Source organism: Arctopsyche grandis, chromosome 7 (genome assembly GCF_051622035.1).
Source record: "Arctopsyche grandis isolate Sample6627 chromosome 7, ASM5162203v2, whole genome shotgun sequence".
NCBI lineage: Eukaryota > Metazoa > Arthropoda > Insecta > Trichoptera > Hydropsychidae > Arctopsyche > Arctopsyche grandis.
This window is the reverse complement of record NC_135361.1, coordinates 11,604,142-11,627,729: the sequence shown is the minus strand read 5'-3', so window position 1 is coordinate 11,627,729 and position 23,588 is coordinate 11,604,142. Positions and strand designations below refer to the sequence as shown.

Here is a 23,588-nt window from a genome sequence, read left to right as displayed (position 1 = left end):
TGCATAAATGAGTGCGCCGCCGTGTTTAATAAAAAAAAAAATACGCAAAGCGCACCCAAACACATACCAGACATCAAAGTATTATTTTATAATTTTTTTTTTTGCTTTGTACACAAAACGGCACATTCAAAAGAACCGCGAGTTTATTTATTTTACTACTCGGCGAAATCTATTGCTTCTGGACTTTTTGCCGACAGACTTTTTATCGATATGTGTAATAATATTTGCGTCTCGATATATTACTGTCGAAATTCTTACATTAGAACATACATACAATACGATGAATAAATCGAACAAAAACAGTGAATATCCTTATTCAAATCAACTTGCTAGGCAAGTTTTGCAATTTATTCGTGTTTCGTTTACATTGTGTGTGACGTACACTAGAATTCCACTAACAGCACCTGATGAATAATAGACATCGATAAAACTTTTCAATGCTAATTTTTTTCACACGCGATACTCTATTCCAAAGAAAAAACACATACGGAAAACTTTGTATAATGTAACGGTTATTGTCAAAAATTATCATATATAAAATTTAAACTCGTACTTATGAACCGAATTTTAGTTTTATTGTGCCTAATGTGACTTAAGTACACAATAAACTACATATTTGTAATTATGTACATACATAAAAATAATATATTCTAGATTAATAATTACGTCGAATTGAAAAAAAATATTTAAACACCATCAAAATAGCTTAATGGTTACCGTATTATGCCAACAAATGAGAAGTCACGGGTTTGATCCCTGATCTTGATCCCTGTTTGACCTCGGGTTTGATCCCTGAATATTTGCCAATTTATCTGATATCATTGTTGAAACGCTTCCTCCATCAAATTGGCAAGAACAATCCTACCCGCTGTGTCACTACTTTTTGAATATGATTTTTGTACAAGTTAAATAAAATCTATGTACAAGATTTTTATCCATAGATGTCTCGTTAATTTTGAGTTTTTCAATTCAATATCAATACAACAGACTTGACAGGTAGCCCCCAAAGCGTCGTTGTGGCTTTAATAAATATATATGTACATTGTGGTTTTTATACATTAAACAAGCATAAAAATAATTAAAAGCAAGTAAGAAATATGTACAGTGAAAAACAAATAAATAATAAAAATAATTATATCGTGCTATGTAGGATTTGTTCGACCAACTGAACATAACTGGCATTGAAGAGATCCAAGGAATGTGCCAGTTGAGGAGTCCAACAGCTCTCGAGAGGGCGGATTTCATGAGCACGTTTGTTTTAGCCCTAATTGGCAACAAGATATCATGCTTTCGCAAAACCCTATAATTTTCCGGAGCCAAAAATTTAAGCTTCTCCAGGATAGCGAGATGGTGAATCGCTTCTCTTAATAATTTAACGAAATATTTCCCAAGAAATAAATCTCTTCTCTTTGCCAAGGAGTTGAACCTAGAAGATACCAAGACAAAGGCACTAAGGAACAGATATGGATAAAATCCAAATTATAATAATACACAATCTTATAATACAATCAAGACTATTTTGTATATGGAAAATATTCATTTGTCAATTGTGAATATTTTAAACGTCTACATTTGAAAATCGTATTTAAAGAACAAAAACTAAAAGATCGTTTACATACATCATAGATAATCTTTGTGGACTACAAACAAAGCTCAAGTCAAACAAAACGAACAGTTCGACGATAAAAAGTCCGTAAACCTACTCAAAACAGCGGGGTAGAGACGAAAGGGGAGGGGGGGGGGCTATGGATACGGAAAAAATGTTTGCAAACGTGTCGTATACACACATCCGGAGATCTGTCCGATTGCAGTTTATTATTGATTCGCGCCGCATCACACGTTCCTTATCCAAACAATCTCACGTTTTACATTTTTACGAACACACGAACTTTGTGATTAAGCCGAAAGGCAGACGGACAGACAGACACACCGAGAACGCGACGGAGCGTGAATGTTTACTCGTACAAACACACACATAATACATCCGAAACTGGGATCTTTGATCAACCTCTATCTATACATACATACATACATATTGTATAAGAGGATATTTTCAGTATGATGACGGGGGGGGGTTATATTTTTTTGTCATTTCACGCGGGAGAATTTTACCCTGTCGTATATTAATTAAAACTGTCACGTACATGCCGTATCGTGATGCAAAAATACGTTCGGATTGTCTGTTGTTTTTTTTTTTTTGTTCTTCTCGTTTTGGCTCTTTTCGAGGCTGAAACGCGAATAGGGTTGGCGACGCCTCCTGTCGTATGGTCTTTTTTAACATTTTGAGCACGTCCTTTTCAAAACCGAAATGTGCTTTTGCGCTAATGCTCGATTTTTCTCAGCTGTTGCGGCCGACTGACTCACTTCACGTTCGTCATAGAATTTATTTTATTTATTTTCGTAATTGTGTGCGACATGTCATGTCGTATTTGTCAGCCCACCTCATGCGGATTTTCCTCACTTGAATACATACGTATGATAATTCGAAAATTAGTATTCAAGGAAAATTGTTATTGATTTATAATACAAATTTTATGATTTGTGTCTTAATTATTTGTGACTATTTTTCCTCTTTGGAAATGTTAGTGTCATTGAAATAATTGTACTTTTAAATACAATAATTCTTTTCATATTAAACCACACGAACTTTTAACCCGTAATATATATTTTTATACAATATATATACATATAAACCAGTATTTATATATTCTTGAAATTTTAACCTTTTTTTATATGTTACATTTGAATAATATCTTCCAGTTGTGATATATTCCGTCTAACCCACGTCAGTTGATTCATTCGTCGTCTTATATACAATCCAACTGGTCAAAATATATTACTACTGAAAATACACTCCAACTATTAGTTGGTACCAGGTTAGATGGAAAGTATAGGCTTTCGCAAAAATGGTGTTGGGTCAATCATTATACTGGACTAGTGTTGTCCCCGTCGATTTCAACGGGTGGCTTCGGAAACGAATTGATACACGAATTAAAATAAAGTTACATGTTATATATAAATATAGTGTAAGGTAATTTATAGGCACGCGCACGTATTAATAACAAAAATTCGAGCGTTCATTAAACGCTCGCCATTCGCCATCAATGTGTATAATATATTATACACATCGATGATTTTTTTTATCCATTAATCCATTCGAATACTGAAAAAAAACTAGTAATTTTGTACGAAGTTATATAAAAACGGTTCAAAATTTTCTGCTTAAAGTTCATATTACCTATACAATTGTAATTAATATAAAAAGTTTCGCCTTGAAGCCATCATCCTTACTTCTATAGGGTTGAGTTGAATTTATCAAAGCCATCGTTTCACGTCTATGTATTCATCCTATTTATAATATAGTGTTTAGCATATTTGCACAATTAAAATATAATTTTAATTTATATTCAGGCAATATTTTATGCGGTAACCCTGCCCGTCGGACATCTTTACACGGCGAGTTTGCCCACCGACAGATTAATTCGATATCGCATATTACATGTTAATTATTAATTCGCTAGCTCATTATTTTTGAAGGGGAACGCTTCAAAACACGAATGAAATCCCGATAAAAATCTTCACAATCGGCTTTACAACCGAGAGCTAGAAAAAAATCACATACAAATACGAAAACGAAAAAAAATTAGAAGCAGATTGCATTAATAAACGTAATCGGATCTCGATGATTTATGGATAGCGGACAGCTTAAAATTTATAGCGCGATATAAAATTTAAAAAAAATCTCACTCCTAGCCATTTATTTGCTCACCTATCATTCGTGTTTATGAAACGGCGATAATTATACTTTTAAATGCGAACATAAATTACGACGCTGTAAATAATTAAACGTTTCTGCGTCAGACAAGCCAATCCTTATTCAAAACCAACCGATCGATCCGTAGTGGAGATCGAAAACCTACGGCTCCGGAGCCGCATGTGGCTCTCTATACAAAAACTTACTTTGAATTTCATCAATTGCCAAATCTTATTTTGGCTTTTCAATTGTATACATATGTATGCACAAAATATATACGGTATTTATATTGCATCTGGTGAGTTTCGCGAGATAGATGCATCCATCTATTTTGGACAATCTTTGTTAAATCAAAAAATATTTTGTCAAATGCAATTTTAAGGGTCATAACGTAAAAAAACTATAAAACTAACTATAAACAAAATATTTAGGCTGTAATAAATTGAAAGCCATTTAATCGAATCTTTGAAAGGCTTACTTACTACCTCAAGTGCAATAGATTGTTCTACTTATATTTTATTTACATATACTGGTAACCTCAATGCGCCTTTCTTTCCCGAAACATTTTATACAAGTATTATTAGTATTATAAAATTAAATAAATATCAATTAAAATCCAAACAGACATATATGATCAAATAATTAAATTTGGAGCATTTTATACAATTCAGCGAAATTTGACATTGCTGAAAACTCGAGATTTTGCGAGAAAATGAGTTAGGTTGTCCATTTCTTGGAACCGTTCCAATGAAAATCAGATAAACCATTCACCATCCATTGCTGGATGAAGGCCTTTAAACATGCTTTCATTCGTATCTGTTTTGCACAACTCACCTCATACATTGTTCTAATATCATCCACCCATCTTCCTTGCGGCCTTCCTTTTACCCTTTTACAATCTCTTGGGTATCTTTCCAGCCCTACTTTTGTTCTTCTAGCCACGTAACTCGTCCATTTTCATTTCAATCTGTTCATGCACTCCATTATATCACACTCCCTTGTCATAGTTTCACCCCACGTATTTCGCTTCCTATTATACCGAGAATACAGTATTCATGATTCTTTGGTTTCGATATTTATTTCTTTGCACATATTTCTGTTAATCTACAGAATTCAACAGAGGTCCACCAAATTTGGTGTAGATTTTTTAGCCTTTTGAAGGCTTTTTTTTACTTCAACTTTAATGCTATGCCGGTTTCAAAATGGTCCACTACTTCAAAAACTGTTTCTTACCACTGATCGATACAGATTGATTCTAATTTATTATCATAACGCTCCACTGTATCAACAACGTTTTTGATGTCGTTAATTAACACGTTTGAATTTTTTTTTAATTCCAACTTAACGCTTGTAAATTTTCATTGTGTTCGGAAGTCGCAACACACAATGCAGAGATAACGCAAACGCGAAATACAATGTGTATTATTTATTTCGCGAGCACACTTTTATTATAATCAGATATGGCAATACACACACTCTCGTCGATTTGAAAAATTATTATGTTTTTGGCATTATTTCGTTTTCATCAATGGTTTTTATTGCGATCGTTGTCTCGTCCGGGAGCGGATTGCGTAGTACGCCCGACGGCAATGAAAATAATTAAAGCGATAAAAATCAGTTTCAGAGAACCTGTTCGTACGTAATTTATTTCACGTTAGTTAATTTGAATTAATTAGCATTCAATTTTCCCGTTCGCACGCCGCCACTGGTACGGCTGGCGTTTTGACGCTCGTTTAATTTATTTCGCCGGACAGAGAAATCTCTGCGTTGCTCAACAAAGCACTGCGACAGATTCGTATGCGTTTTATTATTATATATATATTGTGTCCAGATTGCTATCAGCGGTTTTTAATCTCGGCGCGTGTTCGTTCGCACAGTGAATAAAAAATACCCCGCTCGTTTCAAAAGTTGCGCCATAAACGTTTGCCATTATCGAATCAATGGCAAATTAAACCGTACGTTCGTTTCGCTGACAAATCGACGCAGCTTCCAAACCATTATACGGAGCACGCTGACAGATTTTCCCATTAATTAACCTTATCCGCGTGGCGATCGGGCTAATTTCATCGAATACGTTGCCTCTGTCTCTCTCTCTCTCTCTGCTATGTATGATAATTACTGTAGCTTATGTCCTTATGCAATGTTGCTATATTATTTTGAAGTACATATATACTTCGTTTGGTTTTGTATCTTGATTCCTCCCGCTAAGGAAGTTGCCGCAACTTTTCAGTATATTGTTTTTTTTTTCAACATGGTTTTTTTATCGTATTATAATATTTTTTCAGTCTGAAAAGTTATGCCAGTACTTATTCAAAACGTATTTTTGCTTCGAATTGCTTTATAATATTGTAAATTATTTATATTGTCCGTATTGTCTTCTATTCTCTGTGTCCTCTTTTTCTCCTTTTACTTTTCGTCTCATGTACGTTTCATTTTATTTTTCTCTTTTTATCCTAGTATTCATCTCTTTGATGTCCACTCAACTTCTTCGGTTAGGTTAGGTAACTTCTTCAACTTCTTCGGTTAGGTTTGAAATTTTTCGTTAAGCCTATGCTATTCGATGCTATATTTTGGTAAATTAAGATTTCTCCTCTTCTATTCTCTCCGTAATTCTTACTTATCCAATTAATCTTCTCTCATATAATATATTCAGTCTTCTCGTCTTTCTCATATCAATCTCTATTCCTTCATTTATTTTATCTATCCTCTCCTCACCTTTTCAAATAGGGTCTGGAAACTATCAGCGAATATCTTTCACCGATCATTTTCAATATAAATATGACTTATTAAAATAATTATTACAATATTAGATAAGATCTAACAGCTCTTCTTCCCTCTTATGTACACATTTCCTATCTTTTTCCCATGTTTTTCATCTTAATCTTCATTTATTTTCCTCTTCGTCTCTTCTACTTCTGGCCCTTTCAAATAATTATAATATTCATTACAAATTGAGATTAGATCGTATAGCTCCTCTACCCTTTTATATACATATTTCCTATGTTTTTCTCGTATTGTTCATCTTAATTTCCATTTCTTCTCCTCTTCGTCTCTTATCCTTTTCAAATAAGGCCTACATACTATTGGCGAGTGTCTTTAACCGATCATTTTCAATGTAAATACGATTTACTAAAATAATTATATAGCTCTTCTTGTCTCTTATGTACACATTTCCTTTATTTTTCATCTAAATCTCCGTTCTTTCTCTTCTTCGTCTCTTTTCCTTCTTGCCATTTGAAATACTACCTACATAGTATTGACGGTCTTTCATTGATCATTTTCAATACAAATATGATTTTTTATAATATTCATTACAATGTAAGATGAGATCTAATAGCTCTTTTTCCATTTTTAGTACACATTTCCTATCATTTTCTCGACTATTCATCTTAAACTCAATTCCTTCTCCTTTTCGCCCTTTCAAATACGGCCTGCGTACTATTGACGATTGTCTTTCACTGATCAATTGCAAAATAAAAATGATTTATTATACTATTCATTACGACTTATCCAATAGTAACAATACCAATTAAAATTGCATTTTAATTCGCATCGACATGCTAACTGCAAATTTAATGCTGAACACGTCCACCTAATTACAACTACGCCTCGACAAAAAAAGTTTGATGATCGCTTACGCACAAGATAATCACACAATAAAGCATCGATTGAATTGCAACGACCGTGACACGCTAAAAGATTATACACATTACAACATTCTCCCATGTATTCATACATTATATATATTTATTTACAATCAGGAATGAATGGATTTACGACTCGAAAACAAAACATGCATAATACTAATAAATAATAAAATGTTTTATAATAAAAACATTGGTTGTATGTAACACGCGTTGTTTGCATAACAGACGAGATATCAAACTCGTAAGAGGCTTCAAGAACCTTTTGAGCGGTAGTCACGCTATCCGAATATATTATTATATCGACACGTATAAAAAGCGGCCATTGATAGAGAATACGAAAAAAAAGTATGGTTTATAACACGTTCGCCATTTTTTTGACCGGTACGGGCACGTAAGAGGTTTTTAATTTCGTTCGCCGACGTATAAATATCAATAAAAACCGTACCGAGAGAAAACCGTCTGTCCGTTTTATAAATGGAGAATTTAATCACCTGACGGGTTGCATCAGCCGCAAATTAATGCTAATCGTGATTCATTATGCATCCAGTTGAGACATTATAATTGTTAATATAATTGCGATAGCGATGTGATAATTATGTTATTCGTGTAATGATTCGTTCAACATTATATTAACACACTTTCGTGCCGATGTACATACATATGTATGTATGCCTTAATTAATTTGTATGATTTTGTTGTTTGATTTAGAAACGAGTTCTCATTATAATTTATGTATAAATAGACATGTAATTACCCTTTTGCAATTGTGTGTATAATTCTTCCATTTGCCGTATCGGGTTTTTGCGGATTCTTCTCTTTTCTCTTCTCAGTCGAATTTGTGGTGTTGAATTTTTTTTATTATTTTTGTTTCCCCCAGTTTTTGCGAAATGTCAAAAGTTACAAAGCATTATTCTTCGGTAAAACATTCAAAGACGTTTTTTTCCCCTTGCTTTTTTTTGTTATAAACTGGAATAAAGTCAACAAATATTGTGCTTTATTTGTACTTCTTAATTATTCATTAAATTTATTTCTGCGCTTTGCTAGGAGGATTTACATATTGTGGCGTTGTTTCTGCACATTCGTGCTAGGTTTCTATTTACGTTAATAATATATGTATTCCAAAGTGCAAAATACGTTTTTAATAATTTAAAAACGAGCTATTGTGCTCAATTGCTGTCGATTCGTATATACTAATGGCTCATTTCCATCGACGGACACGAATGTGTTGTTAAATAACTGAAATTTATTAGAGTAGGAATAATTGGGTCCAGTCTAATAGTTTTAGTAACTGCTATAAGGCATACATTTCAATTAATTGGATTGCAAACTTTCGAATTTTGAATGTTATCAGATGTAGATGTCAAGTCAAGCCTGATGATAAATCGTGGTAATTTGCATGTGACGTGGTACTATGTATGTATGTATTATATTTTGATATGGACAAATCTTTGAAGTGGCTAACTTTGGACTTGATGCGTGAATTCGAACGGTCGTTCGAATCAATTGATCATTGAGAATTCATCATCATTTTAACCTTGCCATCAATCGATTGAATTCTTTGAATAGCGTCTGAAAGGCGGACGTACAAAAGCAAATAAAATTCAACATGTCAATAACGTGTTGGATGTTTTTGCTCAACCATCATCATTTGTTAATACAGTTATACACACTAATTGATGTACGTTTTTGGATATTCTTCTAATTGATAAACACCGAAGCTTTATATGTCAAAGTGCCGTCATTAATTGCCATACAATCTTTGATCATCGTTTTTCTTAGTTGTCTCTGTCCACCACTCCTTGCTTCAACTTGGTCTCTTTTTTTTTGGTATCATTTGAGCCTTCGGTAATGCTAATATCATTTTCCCTATTTCATATTTTCAATGTCTCATTTTCCTTTCTGTAATTTATTGCATACATATATCTTTAAAACCATTCAAGTACTTTGTTCATTCTTCAATCTCACACAATTTCTATCCTCCTTATTTTAACCTACCATTTTTTGAATACCACTTAACTATGTATTTCGTTAAATCTCTTATCCATTACTTTCATCTGCTCAGGGTTCATTCAAGTGTCCTTGCTTTCATCTACATCTTATATACCATTTGAACACCTTTTCAATCTGTCATATAAATTTTATTTTATTTTAAATTAAAACTATTCTAGACAGACCTATCAGATATACCCAATATGCTTCTTTAGCCAATTTATTATATAAAAACACAACCAATCAAAAAGTACAAGAAAAAATTATAACTATTATAACTAGGAGCCGTACTTATATAAGATTTTGGGTTACTAAGTTGTGTGAGGTAGTGAAACTGATGCTCAGACAGCATATTGAGAAGCCTGATAGCCTTTAAAGAAAATGATTACCAAGTGTATTGATTCTGGTCCAAATTGGGAAAGAAAATATCTCAATATGAAATATGTATGTATGTCACAGTGAAATTATATTTCAATTGAAAGTATATTTTCACTGACGTTTCAGTTACATTTAGTTAACCAGTTACATTTTCCGGGTCATTTAAGATTAGATTGTTAGGGTTGGTACTATTTAAGGGTTAGGATAGGTTAGGTTAAGTAAGGGTTGGCCCTATTCATTTAAGATTGGGTTGTTTGGGTTAAATTTGTAGAGTTCAACGTTGTAAATTCATTGTTTGGTACATTTTCACTGCTTTAATTAGTGAAAATATACTTTCACTTGAAATATGCTTTCACTGTAACATTTATGTATATAAAATAAATTCGCCTTCCTTTCTACAGTTAATATAACTGGCTTTATATTATTAGTACCTATTTAAATCTTACTTCATTAAATTACTTCACTCTTTTATAGCCTTACATATGTTTTATGCATTTATTCAAATATCCTTGCTTTCTTATATGTACATGTCTTCTCTTTGGTATCATTCCTTTCCCTCACTTTGATTTGCTTCATCATATTCCTTTTTCACAATTCCGAGCTACTTGTGTACTTCTTATGAAATTCATTCTACTTCTGCTTTGATTTCTCAGTACTTCCTCAAAGTTATCATTGCCTAATCTCAATCCTTTCAATGATTTGATTAATCTTAATCCTTCTACCTTTCCTATGTATAGCGTCTGAGTGCATCTACTCTCCATTGATTTTTCTTTGCCTTCTCAAAGTTATCATTGATTAACGTTTTATTTCTTGTTGTTTCAGGGATCTGATGGTGGGGCGTCCGTGGTCTTCGCCCCCGCGGGGGGCGGCGAGTTCCCCCGAGGGGCCAACGCCCTATCAGGAGGTGCTCCGGGACCAGGAGCCGGGGGCCCAGTGGGCGGAGGTGCCAGCCCTGCACCTGCGCCACTTCCGCAACCTGCACCATCACCAGCACCAGCAGCATTGCCGCCCCCGCCATACACCACCTCCTCCATGCAGGTAATGACCAAAAATGACTACAATTTCATTTTCATTACACGGTAATTACTAATTACATACAAGTTCCGTGTGACTTGGCGTGCGTGCTCGCTTCAATACAACAAACAACGTAATCTCCGATCTTTTTACTTAATTGTTTACAATCGGTGCGCTAATTGAGCGCAGTGGTGCGAAACATTTTTTTTATTATTTCTTGTTCGGATCGTCGAGAAATTTCGCACGGCAACAAATTGCCGCTAAGCGATTCGCACGCATGCTAACAGGTAGTGGAATGCGTGCAATCATCCGGGAAACTGTTGCAATCAACGCCTCGATGTTTTTATTGATTACTGGATTAGTTATCGTTTTCTAAATGGTATTTTTTTATTATTATTTATTATCAACGACCTCGCTTCGATGGCTCTTAATCGACGTTAACAAGTTTTTTTATGGATCTCGGCTCGTTGTATTTTATTATAATATTATGAAGTACCCGAGTGTAGTTATAAAGAAGTCATTTACGGCTAAAATTCCTTCAAATTGACCATTAGCGAAGTTCTGAATATCCAATGATTCTATATTACCTATAAAACATCTTTTTAACTATTCAATAATACACTAACGAAGAAATAAATTATATTGTATATAAAAACTATACCTTTTATAGCTCTTTTTATATTATCATCGGCTATTTGAATATTAAAAATAAAAATTAGTATTAAAAAGGCGATTAAAACGATTTAATTTAATTGAATTTTATATTCATATGTTCATCCACTTTTTACAAGCCTCTTCTAAGCTTGCCTTCGCTCGTTCGTCTGACATTTGGATTTGATATCCTACATTATTCCGATCGTTTTGAAACTTTGCCATTTTGCGCGGTTTAGTCAACAATATATATTCAAATCAAATCCGCCAGTACCTACGACGGTGAAAAATAATCGTAATAGACAAGTTTAAAAAATGCTACTATTTTGACCATCTTGACCTCTAATGGTAAGTTGCCGTATTTATCTGCCTTTCTGGCACCCTCTCGCTGTGTCAGATTTTACTTGTTTAACACGTTCAACCCGGCGTGTACCACCGGTGGCCACGCGGATAGTGCTATAGCAGACTATAATTTTACGGTTCCACTTAATTGAGCACCCCAACACTAAAATTCCTATAAAATTCTAAAGATTTAGGGACAACTCATTATATAAAGTGATAAAATGCCGTCACGCGTGACAGTGCTGCCACATGGGCAAATGTATGAAATCATGCGCCGGGCTGAATGTGTTAAACGCCTATAACTTTATCTTTTTCACACTATATCTTATAAAATTTGGATTATAGGCTCTCATTATCTCTCATATATATTTTTAATTCACTTATAGTTATATCGTATTGATCTTTTCCACAATTCACTAGCGTGATAATATTAAAATTTACATCCTCGGCGTATCTTATCGTCACATAAACGAGTAACATTCTAAGAAATATATTTTTAAAATTTCTCGCAGTAACCAAAGACGGACATTTGCAAATAATGCCATCGCATTAGTGTCTCACTATTCCATCATTACGCAATTATACACCACCTGTCAATCGAGCTGTAGATTAAAATTCGACATATTTTCAAGTAGTGACGAGTGCGTATAGTGCTCACTTGATTTTCGACCATTAGCGAGTGTTTGTGAAACGCCATTTATTTCCTAATAACATTCATTTAACGCGAGTTAACGATAATTTTATGTATTTTTCGTACGAATAATAACGATATTTTTTATGTTGCTCTACGTTACTGGCAACGTGTACTTACGAGTCGTTTTGTTTGCACACACTCGTAATGCGTTTTTTATTATCCTTAATTATAATCTTAAAATTGTTCGACTTAATCTTAATCATACGTTCATGTGGCAATTTTTATTTTTTGCACTCGCCATATGCAATTCGCATGCAGTACATATACATATGTACATAATTTAATGGCTACTTTTCGTTTTCCAACGACTCGTCAGTAGGCGAAAGGTCATAAAGGTAATGTCGTTGCAATATATGCGCATTCGACCGCGGTGAGTTATTAAATCGTTACAATTATCCAATTATTTATGACATTCAGCAAAACCTGATTCGAAATGGATGTATAAAACCGCAATTTGTACAAAAAAGCGGTGAACGTACTGTAAAACGTACTGTCATTACGTAAATTCGTAATGGCGTACGGGGATTTTTTTAAATCCATTCAATGTTATTATTATACATGTGTATGCATATTATTGGGCAATTTGGAATTTTCATCGATATAGTATGTATGTATGTATATAATAGTTCAAATTTAAATTTCGAAGATGTTTTTTTATCCTACCGATTCATTTATATGATTATTTAATGCTATTATTATTTTATATGTGGTATTCGGTTTGTCTTTAGATGTTTGCCGAATTAAGTCCTTGTGAGAAAATACACATAATATAACCATTCGATTAAGAAAATTTAATTTAAAAACATTATGCGAATGAATTGCTGACTTTGTAAACTTAATGTAATGACACACATTGAGAGGCATGCGGCACGTTTTTTAAGATAGATATTCATATGCAAAAAAAACGCTGGCACGTCTAATCTATACCATTGCGAGCCAAAACTCACCCCCTATAGTGTTTTCGGTGATATTTAGTCCTTGTATTGACATATTTTTGAACGTGATCGATAACAGCGATTCCCATATTTGAAGAAATATAGGAGAAACTTGTCGAAATAATAATATCGTACGAATTAACAATGTCGTGAAGACATCCCTATCACAGCTGGAGTCTACCTTAGCGTGCCGTGTCGTACTTTTGGGTGAATGTGTACATAAATCATTTACCGCTCGAATTAGTACGTTCAGATTTAAAAAAAAAATGAGATTGAAAACCAGCCCCTTTTTGATGTAGTGAAATACAGAACTGGTCCAATAAATGCACGATAGCTCGAGAAAAAATGTGTAAGAAAAAAGTATATTTTTGACTTTTGAAATTCGACAGATAATTATTTTAAAGCAATAAAAAATCATCAATAGTAAAAACATCTGACTTTTTATTCCAATACTCACTTTTGGCACACCAATACTAAATTTTGTGTTCAAGACGCTTATACATATTTCATACTCTCGAAGAAAAGAACAAAAATCATTGTCATATTCGAATTTAGTGGGTGACACTTAGTTTAGATTGATTAGTCTCCGCTCCGGTAAGAAAAAAACCGTGAATTTTTGGTGTTGCTCATATCTCGGTATTTACGTTAACGCTAACCACTGTGGGGTCTGAGGTTCAAGCCCTGGCTTCACCTTGATTGAAAATATTAATTCGGAGTATTTCTGCAGTGCTGCTGGCCAGAATTTGCCAATATATCTGATTTCATTGTTGAAACGGTTCCTCACCAAATTGGCTACCTACCGCCCATTTGTCACCACTATTTTTATATAATGTAGAAGCTTAACCATATAAGTTGCTTTAGAGGAACCTGTAATGACACCATGATAGCAATATAAATTAAAAAATAATTACTAAATATTTTTTAAATAATAAACTAGATGTTTTAGGTTGCTTACTGTGAATGTCGTTTTTTTTTTATAAACAGTAAATTGCATTTGACGAAAGATTTCTTTGACCAATTGTTGGCAATTTATTTATCAATTTGTCCCAGTAATATCGCTAGCTAAAAATATATGTATATAAACATCACAAGTAACGATTTATACGATCGATAAATCGGGTAGATTATCGCCCCGCTTACGAAATTCGTGCCTTTCGATTGATTCGAATCAGCATTTCGTCATGTTTGTGGTGCAAATTAAACATTTTGTTGGCGATTTATTGCCGTTAATGTTTTTTCATCGTTTATTATTCGATTCGACGAATTTTTTCATAGTCGGTTATTAAATTAAAATTATATTGCAACGTGCGCTCGGCAATTTTACGGTTTATTATGTAGATGAATGAAAATTTAATGGCTTCGAATTGATAGCGTGCATAATAGCATAATTTCACAGCCGCCTACAAAGTTGTTCATTATAATATTCATATACGTACATACATACATACAAATTATACATTTGTGTGTATAAGTACACGTGTAAAAATGTAATGTTATATCGTGTATGCATTACGGTTTTATGGCGCTATTAGTCTTGCTTGGGCTACCATATTCAAAGAAATTAATATTTTTTTTAATGTTTGATTTTAAATATTTAACCGCCAATTTGCGGTCGTAATTAATATAATTATTATTTATTCTTTTTTGAATTAATATCGCCGTATCGTGTATCGTACCCGATAATCTTTCGTATCAACTGCTCTTTTTTTTCATTAATTTATTGTTTTTGTGTAAATTTATACGGTTCGTTAGCCTCGTTTTTAAATATTGTATGTACATGTTTGATCGAAATATACATTATGTATGCGTATTCGAAAGTGCATGAAATTTCTTCTCTTGGAAATTAATGTAAAATTAATGAGCTTGGGAAACGTGTTGATTTGTAGACAATGGATATTGTATGTACGTATGCAGGGATATTAAACGAACTGCACACTGATACAATAAGACATTAAATATAATAGTAATTGCGCTCACAACAAGTGTATGATTAGTATTTTACTTTATCCATTTTTTTTTAATACTTACTCTTATATGTATATTGAAAGGTGTATGATTTATTCAGATTTATTTAGTTATGCAACTGCAGGTGCCAGTTGAATTATAGTTTTTTTTTTTGCTTTATTTGGGATAAGTATAGTGTTGTACTTATTCATACTACACAACCTTGTTTTTAATAAAATACTATATAACCAGCGGCGTGGACTAGTGGTTAGCATATTATGCTTTCGAGCAGAGTAGTCACGGGTTCGAGTCCAACTAGAGTCCCTCTGCTGGCCAGACCTTGGTTTGTGACTGCAGGTCGATCGTTTTTCATCAGAGTTTGCCAATTTGTCTGATTTTCATTGAAATGGTTCCTGTATAATTGGCTTCTCCTTCCTATATCTATTGCTAATCTCAAGTTATTCGGCATAAATGTCACTGTGGATGTTTGTATGAATTCACATTGTATAAAATGCTTACGTACATACGTATATATATAGATTGTATTGTATCTGTATAAGTGCACTCGTTGCTTTGGAGCGATCTGTAAAGGCTGTTCATGTTCTATGAAATAAAAATATCCAAACCTACATATGTATGAACAATAATTTCAGTTTTACGGATGTGAATAAAATTCCTTTGAATTTGTCATAAAACTGACTCAAATTTTTATTGCATCGTTATAAGCAATATTATCATATAAGGACATTACATTTGCTTCAACATTCGACTCCAAATTCCCATCGTGATTTTGTAATTCGCATCAAAATGTCATACAACTTTCCTATATTCCATAAAACGAAATTTATAGTTACCATCTAAAATATGTACACCCACAAGCTTTACAATAGCTGTCATAAGGTTACACACCTATTATATGTATACATATGCAAAACGCTGAAGGTAAGTTGTAGCTTTCATAATAAATTAAACAAATAAACACGGCTACTAAAGTGGGTCCACACACATACGAAATAAACATGTTTAATCATCATTTCGGCCCTGTCATATTTACACGGGTTAGCACGCAAACCTTTTTAAACTACACCCGCGGGAGACTTTTATCATCGTTAGTAAAAGAAAGGTTACGTACGAACGCTCGATTTGAGTTATTTAATATTTCCAACATAAAATTTAAATTGACGGAATTAATTGTATACAATTTTCATATACCTCGATTATCCAGACTAAAAAGGGGATTGAAATCGTCCGAATAATTAATAGGAGATAAAATCGCTTATATAAACATTGACTCTCCAGATGATCGTTTTTGAATGAACTATATGAAAATAAACTCTTCATGTCCTGATTTTTATTTAGTTACTTACTTAAATGTGTTATTAATTACGAAAACTACAGATTTTTTCAACTTTAATAGTTTTAAAAACTATTCATAAAAGTCATAAAGAAACCGATATTAATTTAGCTTCATTTAAGGTGTAGTGACTATGTGCTCACGGGCGAGCGCGTTATTATTTCGAACCTAGCTCAAGCGCCCACTGGTGGGCGCATGGCGACGAAGCGGTTAAGAGCGAAAACACACAGCGATGAACGTGGTACATGATAGTTTTAAACATGCGAAAAAAATCTGGAATGCCTTGTCCCAAAATCATCCCCCTGTAGTGTTTTCGTTAAAATTGTATCCTTGTATTTATCCTTGCTTGACAGTGATCGATAACGGTGTATCCCATATTTGAAGAAATGTAAGAGACCCCCACAGCGGGGAGCCAAGCACACGACGTGCCGTTCTTCCCTGTGTTATTTCGCCCTAAAGCATTTTTGTTCCTGTTTTCATAGTCACGTTCTCCGACGAAATAGCCTCTCGGATTGTATTCATTGAGGGGGGCCTTATATTGAAGGCTTTATGGCTCGACTTCATGGACCTTTAAAGCAAGATTAATATTTTATTAAATCACATTAGTAACTTTTCAAAATATTACACCATTTATTTTCTTTTTTTTATATTATTATTTTTTCCTAATGTAGTCGCTAACGGTTTCAACATGCAATTCCCTTGCGGTCAATTTGCATCGTCCCCTAACTCACACCCTCGCATTCTCCCTTCACGCTCGCCCGACCATCAATCAGCTCACAAATGAGCATGAGCATGTGTCTTCGTCAGTGATTTCTTGCATTCTTAAGCAATCTCATCACTCGCCTGGCCGTCCACGTACAAATGAGCATGTATGTGCCTTCCGTGTGTTCTTGTCTTTCCATTCATTGCGCGATTTCCTACATTCTTAAAACATACATACATACATCCCTTCCGTTTTTATTTAAAAGCTTTTATATATATTATATTGTAGCGTGTAGACGTGTAGAAGGGTTTCAGTAGTAGTGGTAGAGGTAGTTTAGTGTTGTTCCGACGACAATCCAGCTCCAAATGAATCACGGTCCAACACCGCTCAATATTTATACTCGAGCACAAGAGAGATCATTGGTTGATGAGTCGCGAGACCTTATTGGTTATTATATATGGCCTTTTTGGCGCGAATGCGAGATCAGGCGATTAGCGATGGTAAACAAACGGTCCACGAGCACCAATTACCCAAACTCTATGTTACAATATATTATTCAGTCTCTCTGACAAAATCGCAATAGATAAATTTAAACGCTACTATATTTTATGAAGCTGTATGTTGCGATGCGATGCCATGGAAAATGTACTAAAGATATTTTTGACCTTTATATAATAGAATCCGCTATTTTTACGTGTACTCCGGTATTCGTTTGGTTATAATCGGTATTCTACAATCTACTGTATACCGAGAGATAAGACTGAAAGTGCATGAAAGAGATCGTTCTGTTGTTGTTTTTTTTTTTTTCATTCTTTCTTTTTTGTTGTGAAAATAGACCAAGGGAAAGCTATAAAACGGAGCTGTAACGTTAACGGTGTTAACGTCGCCATAAGACTTTTATAGCAAATCATAATGTTGGCATGTAAAACGGCACATAACCGCGGCTTGCACGCGCGTAAAGCCAACTTTACGAGTGTTGTACCGGCTATGTGTAATGTACAATATAAATATAACACGAGAGAGAGAGAAATAGAGTTTTGCAAAACCGCACAAATCAACAAACCGACCGACCGATTTCGCCGAAATGGAATCGGAAAGCGACAAATTAAAAATCAACGAGTCGATTAGCAGAGTTTTTCTTTTTTTTTCTGCGAATTTTCCGGGTGACAGGGGGAAAGAACGTACGCGAAGAGGGAGAAATGGCCGCTCGGCACGGAAGAGCGGCAATAAAATTCGTTTCAGCCGGCGCAAATTTATTGCCCGCGATAAATTTAATACATTTGTAAATACAGAACAACTTGGAAGCCGCGATAAATCAAGCCAGAGCCGAGCCGAGCTGGGCGCGCTCGCTCTTTCATGTTTCTTTTCCGTTTCATTAATGTTTTTTTTTTTTTTTTTTTTGGTGCCCACTCGGTTATTTTTCCGCCGCCGAGCGCGTTTTCCGGAAAATTCTAAACACATTTTCGACGCATATTTTAACGGGAATAAGTGTGTGAAACTAAACGTTACATGGGCGCGTAGGCGACTCGAATTGTATCATTATAGGTGGATAGTAATAGGTGCCAATTGACTGCAATAAAATTATTTTTATTTCAATATAATAATAAATTATATATTTATAATAATCATAGCATGGATAAACGTTTATATTGCATGTCAATTACACACTTATGTTTAATTATACCACTTTGTACTTGTTTTTAATTGCATAATCGATTTTGAACGGCTTCGACATGTCGAATACTCTTTTTATTACACGTATATATGTCATTAGAGTAGTGTTTTAATCTACTTAACGTATATTTCCATTGCCTTCTAGAGTAGACGGATTTGAAAATAGCTGTAGACTTTTAAACTGCGTACGAAATGGCGCAATGCAACATGACACAACGTGACATGACAGCGAATTAGGCGAAACACATACAATGATCTTTAGATGATATTTTATGATAAAGTTGATATCGGTAAGACGTTATTTGCATGTATACATAGCATTCTCTGCACACCCGGTCGACCCCCAACGGTGACTTCACTGCGGAATTCCTCCACGGGTCGATCTTAGTCGTTTGTTCATTTAAGGTCTATTCAAATTATCCATACCGATACAGCAGTGCACGGAAAATACTTGTATTCATACTATACAGCAGCGCACGTTTCGGCACATTCAGACAAGTTCTGGCCAAATACACGGCAAAATCGGCTTATATAGATCACAGAGTGCACACTTACGCTTTCGTTAGTAAGTGTGCACTCACTACTATGACGTCATAAGTGAATATTTTCCAAGGCGGCTTGATACGTTACGGTGACATCTACAGCTGTCGTTATGTAAATAGATCGTGTCGGTTAATAGTGTTACGTCCACGCCACGTAGATATTACGGAACATATGAATGTGTCCATATAGAATGTACTAAGGAATATTTTTCGCACTGCTCTCTACGTGCAGTTGTCGGTATATGCTGTGCCAATACATACAGACTTTTATCGCTTGCTTTTCAAAATACAAACCTCTAAGAACTTGCCATGAGTTTCTTCTTGCCGAATTGCACCAATTTTATAAATAGGTATAGCATTACTTATTGTGTGCTTACTCAACCTGAAAAGGTTATTTTTGCTACCATTTATCGAGTCAGTATACATATATACAATTACCGTTCCGGTTATTGTATGATCGTATTTCAAGACCTTTCCTTATATAGGAGGGGTGAGAATATAGCAGACGTTCCTAGTAAAGCTATCTTAAGCCTTGTGCTTATGCGCTTGAATAGCTTTAGGCACTGTACTAGAGGGGGCGCTTGATCTATGAGCTTAATCCAAAATACGTTGTGTGTTCTAATATATTTTATTTTCATTGCTTTCAGATATCGAATGGTCCAGTAACGACACACATAACACCGCTTTCAAACCACGTGCCTCACAACCACTTGCCGCAGCCTAGGCCGGCAACAGCAAAGACTCAAAATACTCCCCCTGTGACTAAAATATCACCCTTACAGACTAGTAAACCAATAATAAGTAGTAATAACGTTAGTAATAGTAATACGGCGAGCCCCGTCGAGGCGAGTCCGGCCGCGGGCCATCCTGCGCTCGCTGGCTATCATCCAGGACTATCGGCTGGATATCCTCATCCTCATCCCCATCATCTTCCACCCCCGCACGACTACCGCCCCCATCACCCGCACCCCGGCCTGCACAAACAGCCTCCGGTGCATCCTTCCCATCATCCACACCACCACCCCCTACCCCATCACCTAACCCCGACGACGAACCACAATCAACAGAACCACAATCCACACCCGCTGTCGTCGCAGAACCACAACCCCCATCCACCCAGTATACCCAACCACAACCCACACCAATCCCCCCTCACGAATCACACGACGCATCCTCAAGCGTTACCTCCACATTCCCAACACCCGTCAATTCTGACGAACCATCCCCCTCATCCCAGCCTATCCAACCACGGCCAGCACTCGAACCATGGACAGCATCCACACTCGCTGCAAAATCATGGCCAGCATTCAAATGTTCAACCCCACGGCCAGCACCCATCCAGTATACCGAATCACAACCAGCATCCGCCGAGTTTAAGCCAGCATCCGACGAATCTAACGAACCACAATCCGCACTCCCAAAGTTTACCAAATCACAGTCAACATCAGACGAATCACAGCCAGCATCCGTCGAGTCACAACCAGTACTCGGTGCATCCGCCGACGTCGAACCAGGCGCCGGGTGTCGCCAGCTTGTCAGTGCCAGCGGAAAGTGGACGTGTTGGGAGCCCTGCAGTGGGCGCTGCGCCCCCTCATGCGCCCCCACATGCTCCTGCGCCACCGGCTGCCTATCCACCTGGATATCCGTCGCTGTACGCTCCGTACGCGCCTGTCATGCACCATTCGCCTTATGTTCCTGCTGCCGCATCGCCCAGTGCAGCTTCACCTAGGAATACAGATACAAATGTAAGTATTAGTAACATATCATACTTATCTAGTAATTGAAAAAGATAATAAAGTAAATTGAATTGCTACCAAATAGGTATATGTAATTATCAAATCCCAAAAGCTATGACAGAGCTTGTTACTACCAACTAAAAGCTCTTGAAACCAATGGTTTCAAGTATTTATATAACTTCTAAATAAATTTGAACAGTTATAAAAACCACACTAAGCTAAATTTTAACATATATATCTAATCATTTGTTTTATTTTGTAATTACAGCAGAGATCTAGTTTATCCTCACCGCTAGTGGCTCCAAAAATTGTAAGAGCGCAAACTCCCAGTACAGGACCTCCCGCTCCTACGGCTTCTCCGAGAGGACACAGTCCTACACGAGAAAGGGACAGTTATGGGTATTTATTATTTTTTTATTTTTATTTTACATATATATATGACAGGAAGACCCCAATGCGCCTTCCTAGACAATTAATTACAAACAATGCAGCATTTTTATTACATAAATCACTGTATAAAGCTGGAGAACATGAAATTAGCAATTTCATGTTCTTAAGCTTACTTACTTAAGCCATTGAGACATCTATGGATTTTAGATTTGTTCATAATTTTTACAAATTGTACATACATTAAATACAGAAGATTTGTGACAGCAGATAGGATGATTTTTTTGCTAATTTTGTGGAGCCGTTTCAACAATGATCAGATAAAATTGGCAAACTCTGATAAGAAACGATCGACCTGGAGTATAAAATTTGCATCCAAGTCTAACCAGCAGTATAGCGGGATCGAATCCAATAATCACTTTATGGTGCTAAACATACGCGCTACCATTGAGCCACACTACAGGCTAATATATGTATGTATGTAGATCAGATATAAATGAGAGAATTTTAATAATGTCTATATAAACAAATAACGACGAGGCAAAAGGAAAACATGTAACAAACACAGTTACCTATTCTGAATGACTGCCTGTGTTACCGCTGAGCCATACTGCTGGCTAAGTATTGTAAAATACACACCAACATTTATTATTCTAAACAAGTTTAAAGATTAAACAATGCATGTATTCATAATGTAAACAAGATAGTTAAATAATAAAAGTTATTATCTCAATTATTGCAACAAAGCAACTTAATTCAAAAACCACACAATCATTCATAATAAAAACATTATAGCCTCAAGGACGCAATTTATATCATTAAGTTCATAGTTTTCAATGCAGTTAATTCATCATCATTATATAAGCTCACTTGTGAGGTCACAGTTTTTCTTTTTTGTTAAAAACAAATCATCAAATGCACCGCTTGCTATAATTAATTTCAATTGAGCGTCCGAGGAAAGATAGAAACTGACATGTCAAGGTTCAATATAATGATAGAGTCTATACTTCAATGATATTAAAGCTTTGTTGCAAATTAACATTGACTCAACCTTTCTAATTTTAGTAATCAATTGAATTTTTTTCATTTTCAGGAGCAACGTCAGCAGCATGTCCAGAGCAAGCGTCAGCACGCCCGTATCTGGAACTGGACCGTCTCCAGTACTTCCTTCAACTATTCCCTTGTCAACGTCGACGCCGCTTCCGCCAAGTTTAGCGACAAACCTAACATCGAGCTTGGCACCTAGTATAGGATCTAATTTAACACCAAATATGGCGCCTAGTTTAGCTCCAAATTTAGCACCTAGTCTAGCACCTTTGGCACCGAATTTGGCGCCTAGTATACCTCCGAGTATAGCACCAAGTATATCAAGTAGACCTCCAAGCATACCTCCCAGTATACCTCCAAGTATTCCCCCTAGCATACCGCCAAGTATACCGCCCAGTATACCACCGAGTATTTCAACCAGTTTATCTCAGAGTATACCACCGAGTCATGTTCCCACTTCGACGTCTATGGTCTCTGCACCGGCGCCAGTACCAAAAGCTCCACCACATCAATGGAGTGTGAGGTAATTTCATTCAAAAAACAATGCAATTCCCTTTAATATGATCTGAAGAATAGTTATTTCAATCGAATCTGTCTGATTTCAGCCCTTCAAGCATAGGAGCTCCACCTGTATCATCAGCTGTTGGTCCGAGAAGTGGATCTTCAGGTCCATTCGTTGCACCTACAAGTGCCCCGTCACTGTTTGCTGCACCTCATCCTCCTCCAGCTGCTCCGCCTGCAGCAGCTCCGCTATCGAATCCTCATCCATTCTCAGCAGAGTCACTTTTTCAATCAAG

General features: G+C 35.6%; 1 protein-coding gene across 9 annotated transcripts in view; it reads left to right on the top strand.

The window, feature by feature from the left end:
• LOC143914766 (uncharacterized) overlaps positions 1 to 23,588 on the top strand; it is a 228,510-nt gene that overhangs the window by 200,572 nt on the left and 4,350 nt on the right. For all 9 annotated transcript variants that reach the window (XM_077435095.1, XM_077435101.1, XM_077435103.1 and 6 more), the window contains 5 exons: positions 10,591 to 10,806; positions 20,269 to 21,366; positions 21,626 to 21,756; positions 22,838 to 23,314; positions 23,397 to 23,587. In XM_077435095.1, the coding sequence (XP_077291221.1) occupies positions 10,801 to 10,806; positions 20,269 to 21,366; positions 21,626 to 21,756; positions 22,838 to 23,314; positions 23,397 to 23,587 (1,903 nt within the window). In that variant the 5' untranslated portion in view covers positions 10,591 to 10,800. The remainder of the gene's footprint in view (positions 1 to 10,590; positions 10,807 to 20,268; positions 21,367 to 21,625; positions 21,757 to 22,837; positions 23,315 to 23,396; position 23,588) is intronic.